Genomic DNA, 22,073 nt, shown 5'->3' with positions numbered 1-22,073 from the left:
GTTGTTTGATTTAGGGAAGAACAAAAGGACGACAATAGCAAAAATGAACGATTTGGGGTGGGGGAATTGAGAGGTGTGGAACTGACGTATGAGGTTGCTCGCTTGGAAGGAAGAGTTAGTGGGAGAATGTATTGAGTAATTAACCTCTATTGTTTTGCACGAGGAAGTAGAATACAATCGGATGTGAATTTTATATCCCTCTTCTTGCTACACAGTTAATGATGAAAAATAGTAAAAACGACAAAATATTCTAAGTTTCATGTTGCCATGATGGGCACAGGCAGTCATGATGGGCGTCATGCAATCCCAAGGCCATACGTCGGCCAAAAAGTCAATGAAAGAAAAAGTCAAGTCAAAATACCATAACGAGCAAGCCGTCAGCCTAGCTAACGCTCGTCATGGCCCATGTTCGAGAATTCTTTTGAAGGATTCATGACAGGCTGATCGCCAGCCTAGGTGACGTCTATCATGACGTTAATTACCAGAAAAATCGCACCAATAATTAGAAGATGTTTATCCCACTCCTTCACTTTCTTCACTTCTGTTGCACGACCCACATCTATTGCAGATCGAATTTTTCATTATAAATAGGCCATTAGTTCACAATTTTTGTCATCCAAGCTTTGCCAGAGCCATAAGTTTACTTGTAAAAGCATTAATGTCTCACATTGAGGTGTTCTTGCACTCTTTATTTTCTTTTCTTGGAGATTTTATTTGCATTTTTGTTATAGTATTTTCAACATTAGTTGCTACTATTATATTCCTGTTATTTACATTGTTGTTGATTCTATTCAAATTATGTATCGAACCAAAGACTCCCTTCGGAGCAATTTCATTATATACAAGTTTCAGTTTTTATTAATCTTCTAGGTTCCAATTCCTTCACTTCTACTTTAATTATACTTTGTTTAATAATATATTTTTTACATACTACTTTCAACATATCTGAGTAAGTATATCAAGTCCGGAATGTGAGGATTGTCATACTAACGAGACTCTATAAAATTCATGCACATTAACTTTGTAAGAAGACTAATTTTTAGTTATGAAAAATATATTTTAAAGCTAAAATTTAATACGAAAGTAGTTATACCGTGATACCGTCTTCAGCTCGAATTTTCTAAATACAGTGAAAGTGCTTAAGAAACTCCAAATTTTCAAAGGAAATTTTAAACTAGTAAATTGTATCTCGCGAAAACAGTCGTTTATGAGTTTAAAATCCGATAATGAACACACAAAGAATAGACCTCCTTAGAATAAAGGTTAATTGGTTATTAGAGTGTATTTGTCAAGAAATTTTTTTATTCAGTTTGCAAGAACTTTAGATATGACTTTGACAATACCTTGTAGAGGGAAACATGTCTCTAGTTTTTCATGGACACATGTTTATCACCTTTCAGAATTAAATCAATATTAGTCATATCGAGGCTTGACGGGAAGGCCCCATGCACCATCCACAGATAACCAACACATAAGTATTCTAGAAATGATGGTAGAATCATGGATTGAAACCATCCTAGCCAATTTGTCATCCTGTAGAAAAAGATGGCATATTTAAACTCTTCTATGACGACTTAAGCAATCAGTATCTCATATTCCTCTTCAGGTATAGTGGTCTATAAAAGCATGGAGAATCATACTCAGTTCTCATATCACTATGAAACCTCTTAATTTTCTTACTAAATTAATTTTCAATTTCATTAACAAAATTCTTAAATATATCATACGCTTCACTTTCATTCTTAGTAAATTTATTTTCAATTTTATTCATAGTAATATTAAACATATCACTTTTATTCATACAATTATTGTTTTGAGGGATGGAGTACAAATCTATCTTAATAGATTCAGTAAATCATGACTTACTCAAAAGAAATGTAGAAACAATATTATTTTAAATCTCAAGAATATGAATGGCATCCTTAAAGATTAAAGTCTTTTTGTAGGTGGACTTCATCCCCACTTCTCTAATACTGGCAACATAAGGGGTGTGGGCAACTCCCAATAATACTTTCTCGTTTGCATCATTCATGTATATATTGAACATTACACGATCAAAACAGACATGATAAGAAGAGCTAATGTCTATCCACCAACCATCAGATCCATCAACCACGTTGTGATACCGTGAACTGACTTTTTTTATCGAAATGTCGCGGTTAAGAAAGAGTCGCCATCGACTTTTATTTTATCCAATAAGAAAGGCTAAAAGAACAGAAAAATACCTTTTTAAAGATTTTGAGTTCGGGGGGTAAGTTATACAAATGGAAGGTGTAAGGCACCCTTTGCATCCATGGTTATCCATGGGCTCTTAATTGCTTAGCTCACTTTGTTTGAATTGTTTGAACAAAGATTTGAATAAGAAAAGATTTCGAAGAAGAACTTTAGCTTGTAAATAAGCGTAGTCTTTATGAAAATATTCTTTGAAAAGAAGTGGGAAAATATTTTGAAATTTTGAAATTTGAATTGAGCAAGCAGTTAAAAGCTACCTACCCTAAGTTTGAAAAAGTCGTTCTTTTAGCTTTTCGGGTGAAAGGGTCTATCCATACCATAAGAAGGCAGGAAGTCTTTCAATTGGATGTTTAAGGGTCATCTAGAATAATCGTTCGCCATAAGACTGTCCCTTGCCATAAAGAGGGCAGGTAGTCTAAGGGAATGATATAATACTCATTTTATTTTTTTAGGCATCATGCGAGGATACCTTAGCAATAGGGACAATCACTTTTCATAAGGCAACATCGAGGGAGTTTCAATAACTTTGAAGGCAACAGGCAACATTGCTTTAGGTATCCTCGGAATCGAGGGACTTGACTATTTTTAGGCAACATAATTAAGGCAACCAATTAATAAGGCAACAATATAAGACAACAAGAGGGATTACCCTAAAGGTGTGTGGGTGCACCAATCACGTGGTTCAGTTCGAATATTTAATCTTGTATTGTTAGTGATCTAACGTTTAATTGATGATCTTGCACTCCCTAATTTACTAACCACAACAATTTTAAAATTGCAGAAATTAAAGGCAGAAAAATAAAAGTCCTACGCTATTACAATAAACACCTGCAGGGAATTAAAAGGCGAAAAAAATAAACCTAACCCTTATAGGGTAAGGGAAAACAAAGGCAAAAATTAATTTCCACATCCTGAATGCCTTGCCTTGATCTTCCTTGAATCCTTGATTGACTTTGATCATCTGAGAATTTAGACGGAAAAATGATAGTGGTGAGTGTAGAACAAATTCATTAATTAGTGAGGCAAACTTCTAATTTTTAGAAGGCAAAAATAAAAACCAAAATAAAAATATTATTAAAAAGCAAAAGGTTAGAAACTTAGCTTTTGATTGGTAGGGCGCGTAGTCGGAAGATTTCTGATTAACCCTAAAAGAATTGACATGAAGAAGAGAAGCGTTAGTGCATTTAAGATTCGTTAACTATGGGTATAAACCCTATTTTATAAAATAAATAAATGGGATTGAACAAACCCTAAAAGGCTAATGGAATCGAAAGTTCGATAAGATGGCTAGATGAGCCATAATAGAATATAATAATTATAAGGTTAAACCTAATATTTTAATTAATTAAGCGTATAAATAAAAATTAAAATTAAAGAATTGTAAAGAAAATCGAGTTTTCGATTTAAATAAATAACTAAGAAATTATCATATATAAAAAACTAATTTTGTTAAATAAATAAAGAATGAATAAAAGAAAGAAATTATAATAAAAAAAAAGAAGAAGAATATGTAAAAATTCATGCAATTAAAAATAAAAACAAAAAGGCTTAGCTCAGATTGGGTGTGGTGGTCCATTGAGGTTCCTTGATGCACCTGCGCTCTCAGGAGCGTGAGATTAACTGAGGCCAAGATCTGATGGTAAGCTTGGGGGTTGAGAGACATGGAATCCTGCAGTTAGAAAATGCATGAAAAATATATGCAAGGGCCAGGGATCGAACCCTGGACCCTTGGGTTACCAAACACACGCGCTACCATCTACGCTGCTTCCATTAACTGACAATAATATAGCCCCAGAATAATATATATGAAACATTAATTGATAATTGCTTTGTTCAAACCGAGTCAAGCTGGGGCCAGCATGTCATTGACGGACGAATAAGAAGCAGAGAGAGAATTTCGAGCGTTTGACCAACCAATCACACTCCTGCGCGCACTTTAATGGGTTTCTCAGGTTTCAAACGAACCAATCGCGTGCTTCCTTTTTGCCATGCTGGATACAGGCTAGTCAGCGCCGCCGCCAAGGGCTAAAACCATCATCTTCTCCGATGGTGTGTTTTCTGGAACCTGCAAAACGTTAGAATCGATACAAGAAAAAGACCCTATCCCCCTAATTCAAACCTTGCGAATCCAATGGCACTGTTGGTTCGTCCTGAAATTGCCTGTAGCAAGCGCTATGAAGAACACAAGTCGAAAAGCCCTAATCATGGTGAACGGTGATTCAGGCCACGAAACTCTCATGTTTTACGTTGAACCTGCCCTAAATGACCTCATGAACACAATTATGCATTTCAAATACGCTAGCAAGCCCTGAATCAAAGAATACGAATTTCAAAGAACCTTACCTTAAGTGGAGACGAATAACACAGTGCTGGGGACGCTTTGGGATCTTGTAAAGGCCTGAGTCGATTCCTGGAAGCCTTAGAAGTATGAATTGACGCTTTAAATTGATTGAGAATCGCTGGAAATTGCAAACCGTGAGTGTAAGTTTTTTGTGAGAATTTGAGAGATTAGGGTTTATTCTTAGGGCCAGCCAAACGTGTTAATTTCCTCCTCCTCAAGGCCGCAAGGTATGAGAGTATTTAAGAGTGTAAATTAGGGTTAAAAATTGGGCTTGGACCTTAAGTTATGAAGTGACTTGGAATTTTGAAGAAAATATGATATAAATCTTTCTATTTTTGGGTGATTTTATCCATGAGAAGGTTATCACGTTTTTTGGACACTCTTGTGATGTTATTTGGGCCTCCCAATGATTGAAAATAAAGACTCATAATTTATTTCACTATTTTATGATTTTATTTAATTTATTTTATCATTTAAATGAATAAAATCCAAATAAATCAAATAAATACCATAAAAATTTGGGAATAAATTTATGGGCTTCTATTTATGTATCAACCATGTTTAAAGTCCAAAACTTGGGTCCATTAACTCAAAAGTATAGAAATTAGCAACTAGGATTTCAAGCACTTCTTGAAATTTGACCAACTTCTGAGCCTCATATCTCCTTCAATTTTTGTCATATGACCATGTTATAGGACTTTTTGGAAATCCCAAGATGTCTTCTACAAGCCCCTTTGGAACATATTTTTTATTTGGAGATTTTATCTTAATGATATTGCTCCTGACAAAAACAGCTTTTTTTGCGAGCTTCTAGAGGGACCTGTAATGTTTAGGACCATATCTCTCAAATAAATCACTTTTAGACTTGGCATGTGAGAGACAAAGTTGTAGAGAATTCAATTTCCTTTGGATGGGAAATTTCTGATGTTCCATGTGGGAGTTATGGCCGGTCAAAGTTAAGTTAACTTTCTCCTATGAAAATCCTGGTTTAGAAACTTTTGAATTTGTTGATTTCTGATCTTTCCTTGATGAACCATGATCAATTCTTGATCAAATGGTGAATGATACTTCAATATGAGGATGTTGACAAAAAATCAGGAGTTTTGACTGTACTTTGACCATAGTTGACTTTTAGGTCAAATTAGTCGACTGTTGACTTTCTGAGCAATTGAGTGACAAACTCTTTGAATTGAGACCTGTATTTTGTAATGGAAGTAGTGTGGGATATCATAGACCCTATGAAATGTGTTGGAGATTTTGATCCATTGATTTTTCCTCAGAACAACAAAACTCTAGTTCTTGAACCTTGTTTGGAGAGGGTGTCTATGAACATTGTGCCTTGATTTTGAATTTGAACAAGAGAAGTGGTATGGGCAAATTTTGGGGTATGACACACGTTGATTTCAATGATCTTAGAAATAAATTATTCATTAGTTAGGTTAACATGGGGTAACACTAGGTTTAGACTTGATCTTATATTTCTTAGCCTTATGACCTAGTTTTCCATAATTGAAGCAAGGGAAAACACAAATGTTATTTATTGGTAGTATTTGTTGATGCTTAGCAACTGGAGTAATTCAAGCCCTTTAAGTGTTCCTATTCTTAATTTGATTCATAAAATTTCAGTTTTATTTTGTACTGGTTTACCATGTGGCTTCAGAACTGCACCAAATTTCTTTTTGCTGCTTAACACAACTAATACTTTTTATTTTTGATTTTTTCTCTAAAATTATTGTTCAATCTGGAGGTAAATAATCATACTCTCGATTAAAAATTCTTTTATTTTGTGACAAAGCAGATTTTTAAAATTGTTCAAACCAAGAAGCATTTTGTCAATAATAAAATAAATTTGAAATTGTTCATCTAAAGACATGACAATTGATACTTCAGGTAGCAACTAACAATATACTTCTTTTTCAAATCTTTCCAAACTTGTTTTGCAGTATCACAACTAGTGTAATAATCATACAAATCATATGTGAATCCATTCTAAATATGATCTTTGTAAATATAATCATTCTCTTTCCACATTTCTTTCCTCAATAGTAAACTATTTTCATTAATCTGTGTAGCAGATTCAGATTCATATAAAGTAACTATTCCATCTGAGTCCACAGGATTTCTTACCGTTAGTTTGCTCGTTTGATCTAGAAGTAAAAATAAGAATGTCACTGTTCAAAACACTAACAAACTTTTTTAAGTTTAAGAAAAATCACAATTTTTGTTGTCATCATTTGAAGTGACTTCCCTAAAAATTGAATGATTTGTTAAACACATTAGCAGAAGTACCCAATTTTTTTTTTTTGTAGCCATGGTAGTTTGAAACCGTCTTAAAATTTGTATTTACGATTTTGAAACTTTTCCACTAAAGAAATTGTTGGGTCAAGTTGTGGATTAGGTCGCTCTTTTTAAGACGTTTCACAACATTATCCAAAATTGTGCGAGGAAGATGATCTACCACAACGCCTCTAAGATAAAATAGCTCAGTTTTATATTGTACGATTACTACTTGCTCGATAGATAATCGGTCTAGAAGTACACTCTATGATGACACAAAGACCACTATAAATTGAGAAATTCAAATAATTCTCTAAAGATTATTCTATAATGGTCGTTTGACCACTCCAACTAATTTTTCAAATGAGGAAAAACTCAAATAATTCTCCAAAGAGAATTCAATAATGTTCATTTGACAACTCCAAATAATTTCTTAAACAAGGAGAAATTCAAATTATTCTCTAATGAGAAATCAAGAAAATACTTGAGAAATTCAACGAGTAGAACGAAAAAGGAAGAAGTTGGCACTTCGACAATTCGAGAACACATAGTAAAAAGAGTTAGGAAGGAAAAACTCAAAAGTATTTATTGGCGTGTTTTAAATGAAACATATACATTTCTTATATGATGAAGTAAACTAGTCAAAGTTTGTAATTTAAGCAATGTGAGACTTATAATTTTTTTCTTATATAATATTGGAAATTATCTATAATGTGTAAGCTAAGCAATGTAAGACATGGAGTTTTCTTGATTACACACAAACACACATAATTTTCTAATAATGAAGAACTTAAAGAATATATTTTTTTAAATTAATCCCCGCTTTGGAAATTAGATATGTTTCAACAATACATGATGTCATGATTGCATATATGATAGAATTTGATGGAAATATACCTGATACCATGTAGGGGGTGTAACAGATCGATTTGGATAAACTTTCATTAAAAAAACGTCTAAACTAGTGAAATTTATATCGGTTAGAGATTATATTTATTTTCACTATTTGTTTAGAAATGAAATCAAACTAAACTAATCGGTTTGGTTCAGTTTGATTTAATTAGATTGATCAGTTTGAAATACTTCATATTTCAAACAATACATTCATTTTGTAAAAATTCTATTTCATGCTATCCTTTTTTTTAAGGATCATTTTTTCAAAGAAATTATCCCACACTCTCTTTTTTACAAACAACTTTAACTTAAATTAAATAAGTTCATGCATCTTACTTAAAATTTAAAATTCATACAACATTTTCAAAATAACGATAGTTCAACATCCATTATAAATTCATTCATTCTAAAATTAAATAAATGCATACAACATATTCAAAATAGTGATGGTTTACCATGAAATATAAATTCACTCGTACTATATATTCAAAATGATGCTAGTTCACCATCAATTACAAACACTATCATTTTAAAATTAAGTTTATCATAAAATTTAAAATACAATCAAAACAAAAATACATGAAAAAAGTTAGAAAATTAATGAATAAAATATAAAGACGACTACTAGAACAAAAGTTAGAAGAATGGTTGTGGTAGTTGTTAAGAGAAAAAGCTAATTTACGTGCATGTAACTGGTTGACATAATAGTTTAAATAGTTACACCCCTTCAAATCTTTAAACAGAAACTTACAGTAGCTAAGTGCAATCGGTTGACATAACATGTCAATCAACTACAATTGAAACATTTAGTTTTATTTGTTTGATAATTATATCTTATCATGTATTGTTGTATATATACCCTTTGGGTATCTTGTGAATGAATGAATTCATATTTTCATCCTCAAGTATACTCTATATAATTCTCTGTCACTCTACCCCTCTCCCCACTCAATTGCTCAATGATTCGTTAATCTTGTGGTTCCAAGTTCTAACTGTAGTGGAATAATAGAAGGCAATTGAAATTGAGACAATGAGCGGCGAAACTTAAGATTTGTGATGAATGGTGAATCTTATCTTAGAGTTTTTTTTAATGTGTGAATGGAAAAAGTGAAGTGAAACAACACACACATGTTATGTTTTGTTGGACTAATTATTCATAAGTTGTAAATAGGGATGAGAATAGGCTGGGCCGAGGTAGGCTTTGTCAAGCCTGAGTCTGGCCTACTAAAATTTACAAAGCCTAAGTCTAGCGTGTGGCATATCATATGCATATTTTTAGATCTGAGCCTGACTTTTTTGAAGACATGTTTGACCTAATAGCTTATATAAAAGCCTATTTTATTTGAACATTATAAATAAGCAATTCGTAATGTTTAAATAGACTACTAAATTAAAATATCAATAAAACCAACTACTTTTTTGCATTTACTTATTAAAGTTTACCTATTAATATAAGTTTTGCAATACCATTTGTTTAAGAGAACTTATGAAAACATCTAATGACATTGTTTATAAGCTTTTTTCAGGTTATCTTCATAAGTTCTTCAAGATAACTAAAATTTATTTTTGTATTTTATTTTAAAGGATAAATAAAATATAATAATAATAAGTTTATTCTTATTTATTTATATATTTCAGTCTGACAGACTTAAAAGGTTTTTTTTCTAGCCCATGACCTAGCACTTGTAATTAAATAGGCTAATAAAAAGCAAGTCTTTTCTATTTAAAAAAAAGTCTAACTTGACCCGAGTCTCTGTAGACTAGGTCGTAGATCCCTATTAGTCGGCTTGACCTACTCTCATCCCTACCTGTAAATATTATATGATTATGTATATCAATTTAGCTCATCGGTTCCACAATTTTTAAAAATAAAAGCAGAGGACCAGACCAACCAAGTTCGAATTTTGAACCAAATTGAAATAGATTGATTTTTTCTAATTTAATCTATTTTGAATTTCGATTTTTAAATTTTGTCTAATCTGCTTACACTCTTGATGACATGATTACATATGTGATAGATTTTGATATAAAAGATGAAAGTTAAAAAGGATAAATAATTTTGTTAAAAAATTTTTAGCGTGGAAGTGGAAGATGTGAAAGTAAAATTGAGTGAGAAAATGCTTTCATTTTTGTTTCTATAAAAATTAAAGCACAAATTGTATTTAATAATATAATTTTAAAGTATCATCTATAAGAGATTTAATTCAATTTTACTATAGATATTATATTTTAAAACTAATAAATATTTTGAAAGATTTATATAAATTTCATTTCCATCTCCGTCCCCAATCCTCGTTACGGGGGAATATTTTTCTCCATCCCCACAGATTCTCACGGATATCCACAGAGATCGAATTTTAAGAAAATTTCTATACTTTTCATCAAAATACATTTTGCATCAATAAAAAAAAGTACTTGTTATTGCTAATATTTTTTCAATAAACAAGTATTAAATATTAATAGAACTTGTTGCTACCATGCTTCGGCTAATTTACCACCACACCACCGTTGTCGTCTAGCGCAAGTGGTTGATTATTTGTGGGTGTGACTAATCTATAACAACTAATTTATTAATTAAATGAAAAACATATGTTACTAATGGAAGTAAAGTGAATTTGAAGAGTAACTACTATAAACACAATGAATAAAGAAGAGTGGTTGTTGTGACGATGAAGAGAATAGAGGAAATGATGTATGGAGGAGACAAAGATAATTGAGAAAAAAAGAAGAAGGAGATGTTGTGTACATTTTATGCATTGGGTGAACTTTTTAGAGTTGGGTACTTGGGTAGTGAAATAATACACTATACAATAAAACATAAAAATAAAATGATCCACTAATCACTCTTCATTTTTTAATACATTAATATTTATTATGTAAAATTATATAATTATATATTATATAAAATAGAAAGTTAAATAATATGGTCAGAGTCGGAGAATCCTCGAGACAACGGGTACTTTCTCAATCCCCGTCCCAAAGTGTCATCGAGAGAACTTTTCCCCCTTCATCCCCGTTCCCGCGGAGGAAAAGTTCTTCAACTTCAATGCTCCAAACAAATAATTTACACAGAGATTTCTATTAAGAGATGTTTATGTATATCATCTTTCAAGTCTTACATATTTCCTCTAAAATATAATATAATAATAATACAATAAATTAAAAAATATTTCTCATATTAAAGATCATATGAATAGTATTAATAATTATCCTAAAACTCAAGTCTTGTGAAAGTTAGTAGTTAGCGTTGGATTGGCTGTGCATAGAATTGATTCTCAGATAATTGAGTTTGATAGAATTGATTTCAAGAGAATTGAGTTTAAAAGAATTGATTTATGTTTGAATATAATAATATAGAAGTGATTGTCATCAATTAATGTTGTTTGGATAGTTTTAGGAAAATTGATTTGAATTGTATAATTACCAAAATGGTAATAGATTCTAATACAAATCAAAAAGAAAAGAAATAATTGATGAAAATTGAAGAAGGAAAATTTAAAAAAGTTGTAATAAATAATATATAATAAATATAAAATTGATTTTACTAAACTCAAAAGCTTTGTAGCTTCTAATAGAATTATTTTTAGAGGAGGAGAATTGATTTAAAAAAAGTATATAAACAAGAAAAATAATTAATTTTTAAATTGAAGTGGACTAAAAATATTTTTGAAGCTTGTAGAAGCCTATGCAAATATGCACTTAATCTCTTATGACAGAAACTATAACTGATTGCGGATAGTTAAAAGGTAAAATTTCTTTTAGTGTCAATGTCTAAAGTCGTGTGAAGATGTCGAAGTTAGATGATTTCAATGTGAGCGTCATATGATTGTTATGAAAAGTGAATAGTTAATGAATTGTGTAGAAAATATAAACCACTCAACGTGCTTTGTGAAAGTTCCAATTATTTGGAACTTACTAATCCCTCACGTTTCTCCCACTTCTATATAAAGCCAGGTTTTTCACAACTTTAAACTTCCATCAATTGTACTCATAATTGTCGCTATTTCTAAAGCATGTAGTCAGTGAAAGAATTTTTTGTTTTTACATTCTTATCTAGAACCTTTTTGTGGATTGCTATTATTTCAAGTAAGAAATTGACGAATTACCGTAATACTTATTCAACTAATCAAGATTAAAAGTGCACATGGAGCATAAAGAGTAGTCACCTTTGTGGTAAGTATGTCTATCTTACTACCGTAAGATAAAAAAAATAGTCAAATAATTAGTTTATATATATTGCATGAAAATATAATTTTATATATATATATATATATATATATATATATATATATATATAATTTTTTTAGAAGAGAAGATGGAGTTTTTCGAATATAGTTTGGAGCACTAAGGTGTTTGTGTGGAAATAATTTTTTCAAGGTTATATTACGTACGCCAATTGAAATTTTTACGAATTTTATAAATTTTTTTTGCACTTCTATAAGTTAAGTTCCAACTCATGTAATTTCTCGTCTTTTCAGAATTATTCCGATTTTGTATGTGGTATTGAATATTTCTAGTATTCTCTTAAATTAATCTTTGCATACAAAAAATCTTTAAAAATATATTTATTAATATTTATAATGTATCCATAATATAAAATATTTTATAATAGGATTTGATAATTAGACTGTCACTTTTAAATATTATTTGTTGTCAGTAGTAATTATTCTATATTTGTTTTGAAAATTTAAAGATAACGCAATATGGTTGAAAATAAAATGAAGAGAACACTGCTTACAAGAATGATCGCAAGAGAGCTTAATGTACTGAATTTCAATAAAAAAGTGAATGATTTCTTCCAACTCTTAAGTAGATATATTTATAGACCTAATTTATGAGACAGGTTGATGGGTGATGATTCCTTCTAATTCTTAGGCTTTATCTGCGAGTTTGGAGGAAAAGATTATAAAAAATAGAAAGAATTAGTGAAATGAATAAAAAGATTTTGGATAGGAGAGTTTTGGAGGGTTTAATTTTATACCGAACACCAAAGAACTCGTTTTTTTTAATAAGCAAAGAGATATATTAAAACGATTTTGGATAGGAGAGTTTTGGAGGGTTTAATTTTATACAGAACACCAAAGAACTCGTCTTTTTTAATAAGCAAAGTGATATATTAAAAGCACTAGGGGTGCTTAACCCAAACTAATACAAAACAGAACAAAGAAAAAAAGAAGGAGAATTTTGGAGAGCTCACATAAATTTTCCAAATATTTTTTAGATTGTTATATTATTTTAAAAATTAATAAAGATTAATGATAATGTCTCTTTTGGACCCGTTTGTTTCAGCATTAAAAAAATGGATTTTTTCTTTGTATTTTTTAAAATAGATTTTTCAAAACCGTTTTTTAAAATCTATTTGAAATAGCTTCAAAATTAAGTGATTTTTGAAAATTTTGATATCTAATTTTTTTCCATAAATAGATGAAATAGCTAAAATCACATTTTAAGAAGTTTATTCGTAAACTTTTTTTTTCACAAGATTATGTAACACTATAAAAATCATTTTTAAAAAAAAGCCAAAACAAACTCGCAAACAGAGACTTAGACTATGTTTGTAAGTTTTGAGGGGAGGGGAGGAGAAAACTTTCAAAAACGAAATTTTAAAAAAAAAATAGAAAAACATTTGACATTTTTTGAAAAAATGATTTTGTTTAGAATGATAAAAGAATCATTATCATTACTAAATTTTTAATTTTCAGAATAGTATAACAACTTAAAAGATATTTTGAAAATTTATCTAAGCCCTCCAAAATACTCGTTCAATACAATTTTTGAGTTTTCCTATTTTATGAGTTTTTGGTGTTATGAATTAAATCAAACCTTCCAAAACCCTCGTACCAAAAATCTTTTTATTCTTTTCATCCAATTCTTCCTATTTTCTAAAGTCATCCTCTCCTTTCCCATCCAAACTCGCAAACAAAGCAATAAAGTTGATATATTTGTAGTTCTTTTTGTTTGGTTGCATTAGGTAAAACAATATAAGTATGTATTTCGTGCAAAAGAAATATTGGAATAAGATGTTCTAGCATGTGTTCCAGCAACTGATGGTGAATGTGTTTGTTGCTAAGAAGAGTTGTTGAGCAAAAATGTTTAACAAAACTAATTAAGCAAGAGATTTAATTTTACTCTATAAATATTACTATTTTAAGTTTATGATTTATTTCTATTTTTTAATTTTGTTGAGAATATATATATATATATATATATATATATATATACTATTAATTCATATTATTATTATTATTATTATTATTATTATTATTATTATTATATTTTAAATTATTGACTTAAATTATCATGCATATTACTAACAAATGGTGAATTGAGATATTATCTATCCTTCTTTAACAAAATTAAGGTGTTAGATGAATGGTAAACTGTTGGGTTTTTTGGTTGTCCGTCGTTTGAAATATTTGAGTCATGAGGAATGTGATATTGTTTACCATAAGTATTTTCAATTTTGATGAGTGTTAGTGCAATACTGCTAGTTTCATGTTCCATTATTGTTTTTTTATTTTTATGTAATTTTTTTTTTGGAACACTTTATCTCTGTTGCATATAAAGAGGTAAAGTTCGGTCGTTTGTATCATTTTATGATTATTATTTAATGAAAAAAATTATAATATCTACTATTAATAATTAAATAAAAGTTTCTTGTACACCGTGCAAGTGGACGTCTAGTTATTATTATCATCGGTTTGTTGATGAAATAATTTTTTGAATTTTTGAAATAAAGATTGAATTATAATGTTAAAAACTAGTTTTTCTTTTAATATTATACCGATCATAATTATTTATAAAGAATTTTTTGAAAGAACTTTTATTCATAATGTAGATTATAATAAGTTTTGTTTTATAACATAACTTATAGATAAAAAATTAATAAAATTATAATAAATTGAAGATTTTGATATTGAAAATGAAAAAATAAAAAGAGAAAGAGGGAGATAGAGATAGAGAGAATTTTTTTTAAAAAAAATCTCATTTAGTATTGAAAAAATAATAAATTATTTTTATTAAATAGAAAATTTTAAAACTGAATGAATAATATCAACCTTTAAATTTATAGAAATAAATGGATAATATTTGAGTTAAACTAAACTTTGGCATAAAATAATTTTTTTAATCAAGAGTTATTCAAAATAATTTTTATTCTATATATTTTTTGAAATTTTCTAATAAAAAATTTTGAAAAAAAATATACACTCATAGTATAAAATAAGTTACAATATTAACCAATCACCATTATGTATTTTATCACGTCATTCTGCTATTTTAAAATTAGTTGTGTGACTTAACTTGAATAGTAAATTACTATTTCTAAATTAGTTGAGTGATATATGAATTTCAACTGGATGCCAGGATGATAGGGTACTTAAAATATTTTTGTATGTAAAGGTATTGGCTATTGAAAAATTATCTCTTTTCTAAAATTTTCTATTATTTTTTAGGGCTTAACGGTGATGCACTGACAATGTAAAAAAGTTTTACACTGTCATCCAATAAAAATATATCATTCTGCCATGTCATCTCACTAATTTAAAAATAACAGTATAATTTGGTAGGATACATGATCGTGATTGGTTGACCGTGTAAAAGTGCATCATCCTTTTTCTCTATTTTTTTTTAAAAAAAAGTCGTATTATAAAGATTATTTAAAAAAAAGAAAGAAAGCAATAGTATGAGGGAAGAAAAAAACCTTAAAAAACGCTCATAATAAAAGGCCGGTCATCTAGTAGTCGAGAAAAAAATAACCGATAATAATTTAAATCTCACACTTTTTATCGTATCCGAGTTTTCTAATTATAAAGTTTGAATAACGTCACTAAATGACAAACAAATTCTAGTCATCTTCCATATCTTGAATCCACTTATTTATCTATCCAAATTATTTGTGACTGACATTGACTAGCACGTTATTGCGCTCCAACCTTTTCGTTACTTATATGTATACTATACTCTTTTGTTCTTTTTGAATGAATTAGGAATATTCATTATGGAGGTTGAACAAAGACCAAGCAATGATAACTCTCTCACTCTCAACCTCGAACATGATCAACAAAATGGTACCTCAAACGATTCTTATGATGTTTCTACTGCTCATACTATTGACCGAGGTATTGTTCGTTTGTTCTATTCTTAGTTAAATTCTGTTTTATGTGAACTGGTTTGTTTTTCACATGATGTTTTAATTTGCAGATTCGTGGCAACAAGTGGGGTTGATGTTGGTGACTGGTTTCAACTGTGGTTGGATATTCAGTTTCTCGAATTTGATTATGGTTCCACTTGGTTGGACTTGGGGTGTTATATTGCTTTTTGTTGTTGGATTCTACACAGCTTATGCTAATTGGCTCTTGGCTGCTTTTCATTTCATTGATGGACGTAGGTTCATCAGATACAGAGATCTCATGGGATTTGTTTATGGTTAGTTTTACATTAATTAAGTGTTTCGTATCAAGTTCTCTGTTGAATGTTTCAAACTATACTAATCACATTCACGTGTTGACTTCACAATCTTTGATATTTTGAAAAAAATTACAAATAGATGCGAATGATGTACAAAAATAGAATTTGTACTGTCCTGGTTTAGATCATGTGTTTGATGCGCACATAGATAAACACTCAGTATATCATAGCTTAACGCAGCAGAAGATGCGTAAAGACATAAAAAAATGTTGAATAATGCTAAATCATGTCACTAAAGTGTGCACAAAAATAAAAAAAGTTACCATCCCGAGGCCTATATCTTGCAAGTGATGATGCTTGTGATAAAAATTGTGATGTCTAGTGCATAAAGCATGTCACGTATGTGCATAGACATGAAAAACCATGATGTCAGGACCTAAATCACGTGACTTGTGTTGATACATATAAAATCTTAACGTGTGTAACAAAAATCATGTGACAAAGATATCATGGTCATAACAAATCTTTTCCTCAAATCGTGCCCTTACCTTTACACTAATTCATATTCTTAATGGAATTGTTGCTCCTTAATTTGTGAAGGAAAGAAGATGTATCACCTAACATGGACTTCTCAGTTTTTGACCCTGCTACTTGGAAACATGGGTTTCATTCTCCTTGGTGGCAAAGCACTTAAGGTAAATAAATTAAGTATACACTAATAAATAATAAACTATAAGATGCATCAAATAAGTCAATTTTGAGAGTAAAATTGTTGATTTTACTTTTTGACAGGAAATAAACTCAGAATTTAGTGATTCTCCATTAAGGCTACAATACTTCATAGTAATCACAGGAGTAGCATACCTCATATTTTCCTTCTCCATTCCAACATTATCTTCAATGAGAAATTGGCTCGGGGCTTCCGCGGTTGTCACCACCGCGTACATAGCATTTCTTCTCGCGGTTGCAGTCAAAGATGGTAAATCAAATCCCAACAAAGATTTCACCATTAGTGGAAGCACTGTGAACAAGGTGTTCAATAGTTTTGGTGCTATTTCTGCCATCATTGTTACCAACACTAGTGGCATGCTCCCTGAGATACAGTCAACACTACGTAAACCAGCAGTGAAGAACATGAGAAAAGCATTGTTCTCACAATATACAGTGGGAGCTTTTTTCTATTATGGTGTTACTATAATTGGATATTGGGCTTATGGGTCAATGGTATCTTCATATCTTCCTGAAAATTTAAGTGGACCAAGATGGATCAATGTCATCGTTAATGTCATTGTTTTTCTACAATCCGTAGTTTCTCAACATGTAAGTAATTAGCATATAACCCCTTTCAAGATATCTTATGCACATTAAATTTATGTATTTACCAGTCACATTAAAACAACTTAATTGATAGTTGTGCAGAGATATCTGACTGCACGGACACGTGTTGCTTATTCATCTTTAAGAGATGAAATTTCGGCGTTAGGCTATTAGACCAATTTTTTTTATGTACAATCATAATTAAATATCATCATGTAAATATTTATACAATTGACCAAATGTTTAAAAAAATGCAGATGTTTGTGGCACCAATTCATGAAGCTATGGACACTAGATTTCTAGAAATCGGCAAAGGTATGCATTCGGGGGAAAATTTCAAGCGTTTGTTTCTACTACGCGTCTGCTTCTATACCGGAAACACATTCATCGCGGCCGCATTTCCTTTTATGGGTGATTTTGTAAACTTGTTAGGCTCATTCTCACTTGTTCCCCTAACCTTTATGTTCCCAAGCATGATTTTTCTTAAGGTTAGTATCTTTGTCTCTAAATATAAGATATATTCTATAAATTATTATTGTTTATGATTAATTTGTTTATGCATTTGGTTTAAATTAAGGTAAAGGGAAAGACAGCTAGAACAGAGAAGAAGGCATGGCATTGGATCAACATTATATTTTCATTTCTACTTACAATTGCAACAACTATTTCAGCTCTTCGGTTCATAATCAACAACATCCAAAAGTATCAGTTTTTTGCTGATGCATGATTGCAGATTGTCCATTTCATCAACTATATGCATTTGTTTCAGTAAGAAATAAAATTAAGCTTACATATATGCATAAGGTGGGAAACCATTACAAAATTAAATAATGTAAAATTATTGTAACAAGGAAAGTTATTGATAAGTATATAAACATTTTTATTTTTTACTATGTAGTAAATGATTTATTACTGTTTTTCTAAATTAAAGTGTTACTGTTTTAAAAGTGGTGATGATAGTACAGTTATGGTGAGAGTATACATCTCATCATCATCAGGTGACAATATATATATATATATATATATATATATATATATATATATATATATATATATATATATATGGGATATGGGGGGACCATTTGATCAAATTTAACGCTGGACGATCATCCAATGGTAAATGGTGAGTGTTTGCCTCTTAACCAGGTCACACCTGATCTTTAGCAACACATGTATAATCAAGATGTTGCGACATCTTTCTCAGCATCTGTCAAGAACCATGAAACTAATCTTAAAACCATGGAACTAACAATCTTTTCCTTTAGAAAATTTGGGCTTAAACAACCAAAGCACAATTAAACCTGGAGATAGGAATAATAAAACCACAATCAAGACAACCCGAGATTTCATGAAAAACATGTAAACTTTGTAAATTCTGTAATCATATAATTACATCATCATTAATACAACTTAATAGCTTTTACAATTAAATAGAGGAAAATGTCTGGGAGAACATGCTGTTTCAGATTTATCCTCAAACTCTCCATGTCTTACAATACCAATTCTTGTTACTGAAAAAATTCTCCCCCTCAAATGGAAGAAGAAACTGTCAACAATTCTTGGCTTGATACTTTTCTCATTATTATTTCTCGTATATATCGGTAATTACACTCAATAATTACATTTAAACTAATTCCTATTCACACCCCCCTCAAATTGATGCTGCTTGTCAATGAGCATCAATTTGCTAACAAGAAACTGATGACGTGGACGCGGAACAGCCTTGGTAAGAATATCTGCAATCTGCAACTGAGTACTGACATGAGGAAGTGATATTATTCTGTCATCATAAGCGTCACGGATTGAGTGACAATCAACTTCAATATGTTTGGTGCGTTCATGAAAAACAGGATTCGCAACAATTTGGATGGCACTTGTATTGTCAGCATAAAGTGAAGTTGGCTCTATTTGAGGAAATCCAAGTTCAGCCAAAAGACCACGAAGCCAAATTATTTCAGAACAAGCAGCAGACATGGCACGATACTCAGATTCAGTAGAAGATTTAGAGACTCTCGCTTGTTTCTTACTTTTCCATGAGATCAATGAAGAGCCAAGAAACATGCACCAACCTGTGACAGACCGTCGAGTATCAGGGCACCCTGCCCAATCGACATCACTATAAGCACTCAATTTAGGAGGAACTCCAGTAGGAAAGAATAAATCACGATGAGAGCTTCCCTTCAAGTAACGAATTATACGACGAACTGCTGCCAAGTGAAGGTGGCGAGGAGAGTGCATGAATTGACTTACTTGTTGAACAGCAAATGATATGTCAGGGCGAGTAATAGTCAAGTAATTAAGGCTACCCACGAGTTGACGATATAATAAGGGATCATGCAACAGATTCCCATCATCACGATGATATTTAACATTAACCTCAAGAGGAGTATCCACTGGATTAGCCGATTGCAGACCAGCCATAGAAATTAAATCTGTGGCATACTTGTGTTGATGGAGGAATATGCCCTTGGATGTAGAAGGAACCTCAAGACCAAGAAAATAATGCAAATTACCAAGATCTTTCATATGAAACGCTGCTTGTAACTGCTGTTTAAGGTTTTGAATGGAAGCATGATCAGAACCAGTAATAATCATATCATCAACATACAGAAGAAGTAGGACAATTCCAGTAGATGTTCTATGAATAAATAGAGAAGAATCGTACTGATTCTGAGTAAAGGAAAATCCAAGTAGAGCAGAGCGAAATTTTTCATACCATGCTCTAGGCGTTTGTTTCAAACCATATAAGGAGCGTTTGAGCTTGCACACACCCTTAGATGACGGAAATAAACCTTGAGGAGGAGTCATATAAATATCTTCCGCCAGGTCACCATGAAGAAAAGCATTTTTCACATCTAATTGATGAAGAGCCCACCCGTTAGAAGCAGCTATAGAGAGTACCGTACGAACAGATGTCATTTTGGCAACCGGTGCAAATGTCTCATCATAATCAATTCCATATTCTTGCTTGTTTCCTAAGGCAACCAAGCGAGCCTTGAAACGATTGAGGGACCCATCAGAATTCAATTTCACAGAATACACCCATTTGCAGCCAATGGGTTTAACATCAGGAGGACAAGAGACAATATCCCATGTGAAATTCTCTTGAAGAGCTTGAAGTTCCTCATTCATTGCTTTTATCCAACGTACATCTTTAACAGCCTGTGAATAGCAAGTAGGAATAGATATGCTAGAGAGTGTGGCAGTCAGAGAAGTATGTGAGGAATCATACCTGTCTGGTGAATATCTATCTGGTGCTCGAGATATTCGACCAGAACGTCGTGGTTCAACCGTTACAGGATCAGGTGGCAGTTCAGCGACGGGAAGGGGTGTGGGAACCTGCTGTTTGTGTTTTCTGACATATACATGACCTGGTTTATAGCGTTCTATAGATTGAGGCATAATAGAAAACTTAGGAAGAGTAACAATATCATTCATGACAGGAGAAACACATGCAAACATAAACTGATTATCAAAAAATGTCACATTCCTAGAAATGCGAAAACGATGGTTAGTGACATCATAACACACAAATCCCTTATGAGAGTGACTATACCCCATAAACGCACATTGAACAGACTGCGCTCCAAGCTTATGCCTTTCAAATGGAGGTAAGTGAACAAAACAAACACATCCAAAAGTATGTAAATCATTATAATTAGGCTGAATTTTAAAAAGACGAAAAAAAGGAGAATCGAGATCAATAACCGTAGAAGGAAGACGATTGATCGAGAAGACAGCTGTGGAAAGAGCCTCCACCCAAAATCGGGGTGGTGCAGAAGCTTGAAGAAGTAAAGTGCGGGTCACATCAAGCAAATGACGATTCTTGCATTCTGCCATCCCATTTTATTGGGGGGTATTGGGACAAGATCGTTGAGACAAAATGCCTTTTTATTGAAGAAATTCTTGAAACTCACGAGACATGTACTCACCACCAGAATCAGAGCGAAATTTTTTAACATTTTCATGAAATTGAGTTTCAACATATGTCAGAAATTTCTTAAACATAGAAAACACTTCAGATTTAGACCGAAGAAAATATATCCAAGTAAAACGACTATAATCATCAATAAATGTGACAAAATATTTATAGCGAGCATGAGAAACTACAGGAGACATACCCCATACATCACTATGAATCATTTCAAAACAAGAGGAAGCCCGATAAGCACCAGACGGAAAAGGAAGTGTTTTACTTTTAGCTAATTTGCAAACAGAACATGAAAGAGAGGCATTAGAAATAACATTTTTATTTCCCAATAAACCATTTTTAAATAAATGAGATAAAACAGCAGAGTTAGGATGATCCAATTTTCAATGCCAATCCTCATAAGAATTCAAGACATTATTACAAACAAGAGATAAATGACTAGAAATAAACTGAAGTGGAAACAGTCTTCCCACTTTAGGCCCCTTCGCAACCACCTTCCCCGACACCTGTTCCTGCACAAGGCAACCATCACGAGAAAAATTTACATTACAATTATTATCAACCAATTGACCAACAGATAATAAATTGGAAGCAAGTCCAGGTGCTACAAACACATCCCGAACATCAGAGTTGAGGTCACCAACATTCGTGATAGAGAGAGCATTACCATCC

At 31.4% G+C, this 22,073-nt stretch overlaps 1 protein-coding gene across 1 annotated transcript; it reads left to right on the top strand.

Annotated features, from left to right (window-relative positions):
* The first annotated feature begins 15,732 nt into the window (after window positions 1–15,732).
* LOC131636701 (proline transporter 2-like) lies at window positions 15,733–18,363 on the top strand. The gene is made up of 6 exons (XM_058907316.1): window positions 15,733–15,864; window positions 15,947–16,171; window positions 16,754–16,848; window positions 16,946–17,473; window positions 17,728–17,958; window positions 18,048–18,363. The coding sequence occupies exons 1-6, from the start codon at window positions 15,744–15,746 to the stop codon at window positions 18,195–18,197; spliced, it is 1,350 nt and encodes a 449-aa protein (XP_058763299.1). The 5' UTR covers window positions 15,733–15,743; the 3' UTR covers window positions 18,198–18,363.
* The last annotated feature ends 3,710 nt before the right edge of the window (window positions 18,364–22,073 follow it).

Source organism: Vicia villosa, linkage group LG1, assembly GCF_029867415.1.
Source record: "Vicia villosa cultivar HV-30 ecotype Madison, WI linkage group LG1, Vvil1.0, whole genome shotgun sequence".
Lineage (NCBI taxonomy): Eukaryota > Viridiplantae > Streptophyta > Magnoliopsida > Fabales > Fabaceae > Vicia > Vicia villosa.
This window is presented reverse-complemented; position numbering and strand designations above follow the sequence as displayed.

Coding starts and splice junctions, on each gene's coding strand:
- LOC131636701 (XM_058907316.1), top strand. CDS start 15,744: ATGGAGGTTGAACAAAGACCAAGCAATGATAACTCTCTCACTCTCAAC. Junction 16,172..16,753: donor TCTCATGGGATTTGTTTATG/GTTAGTTTTACA, acceptor TAATTTGTGAAG/GAAAGAAGATGTATCACCTA. Junction 17,959..18,047: donor CAAGCATGATTTTTCTTAAG/GTTAGTATCTTT, acceptor GTTTAAATTAAG/GTAAAGGGAAAGACAGCTAG.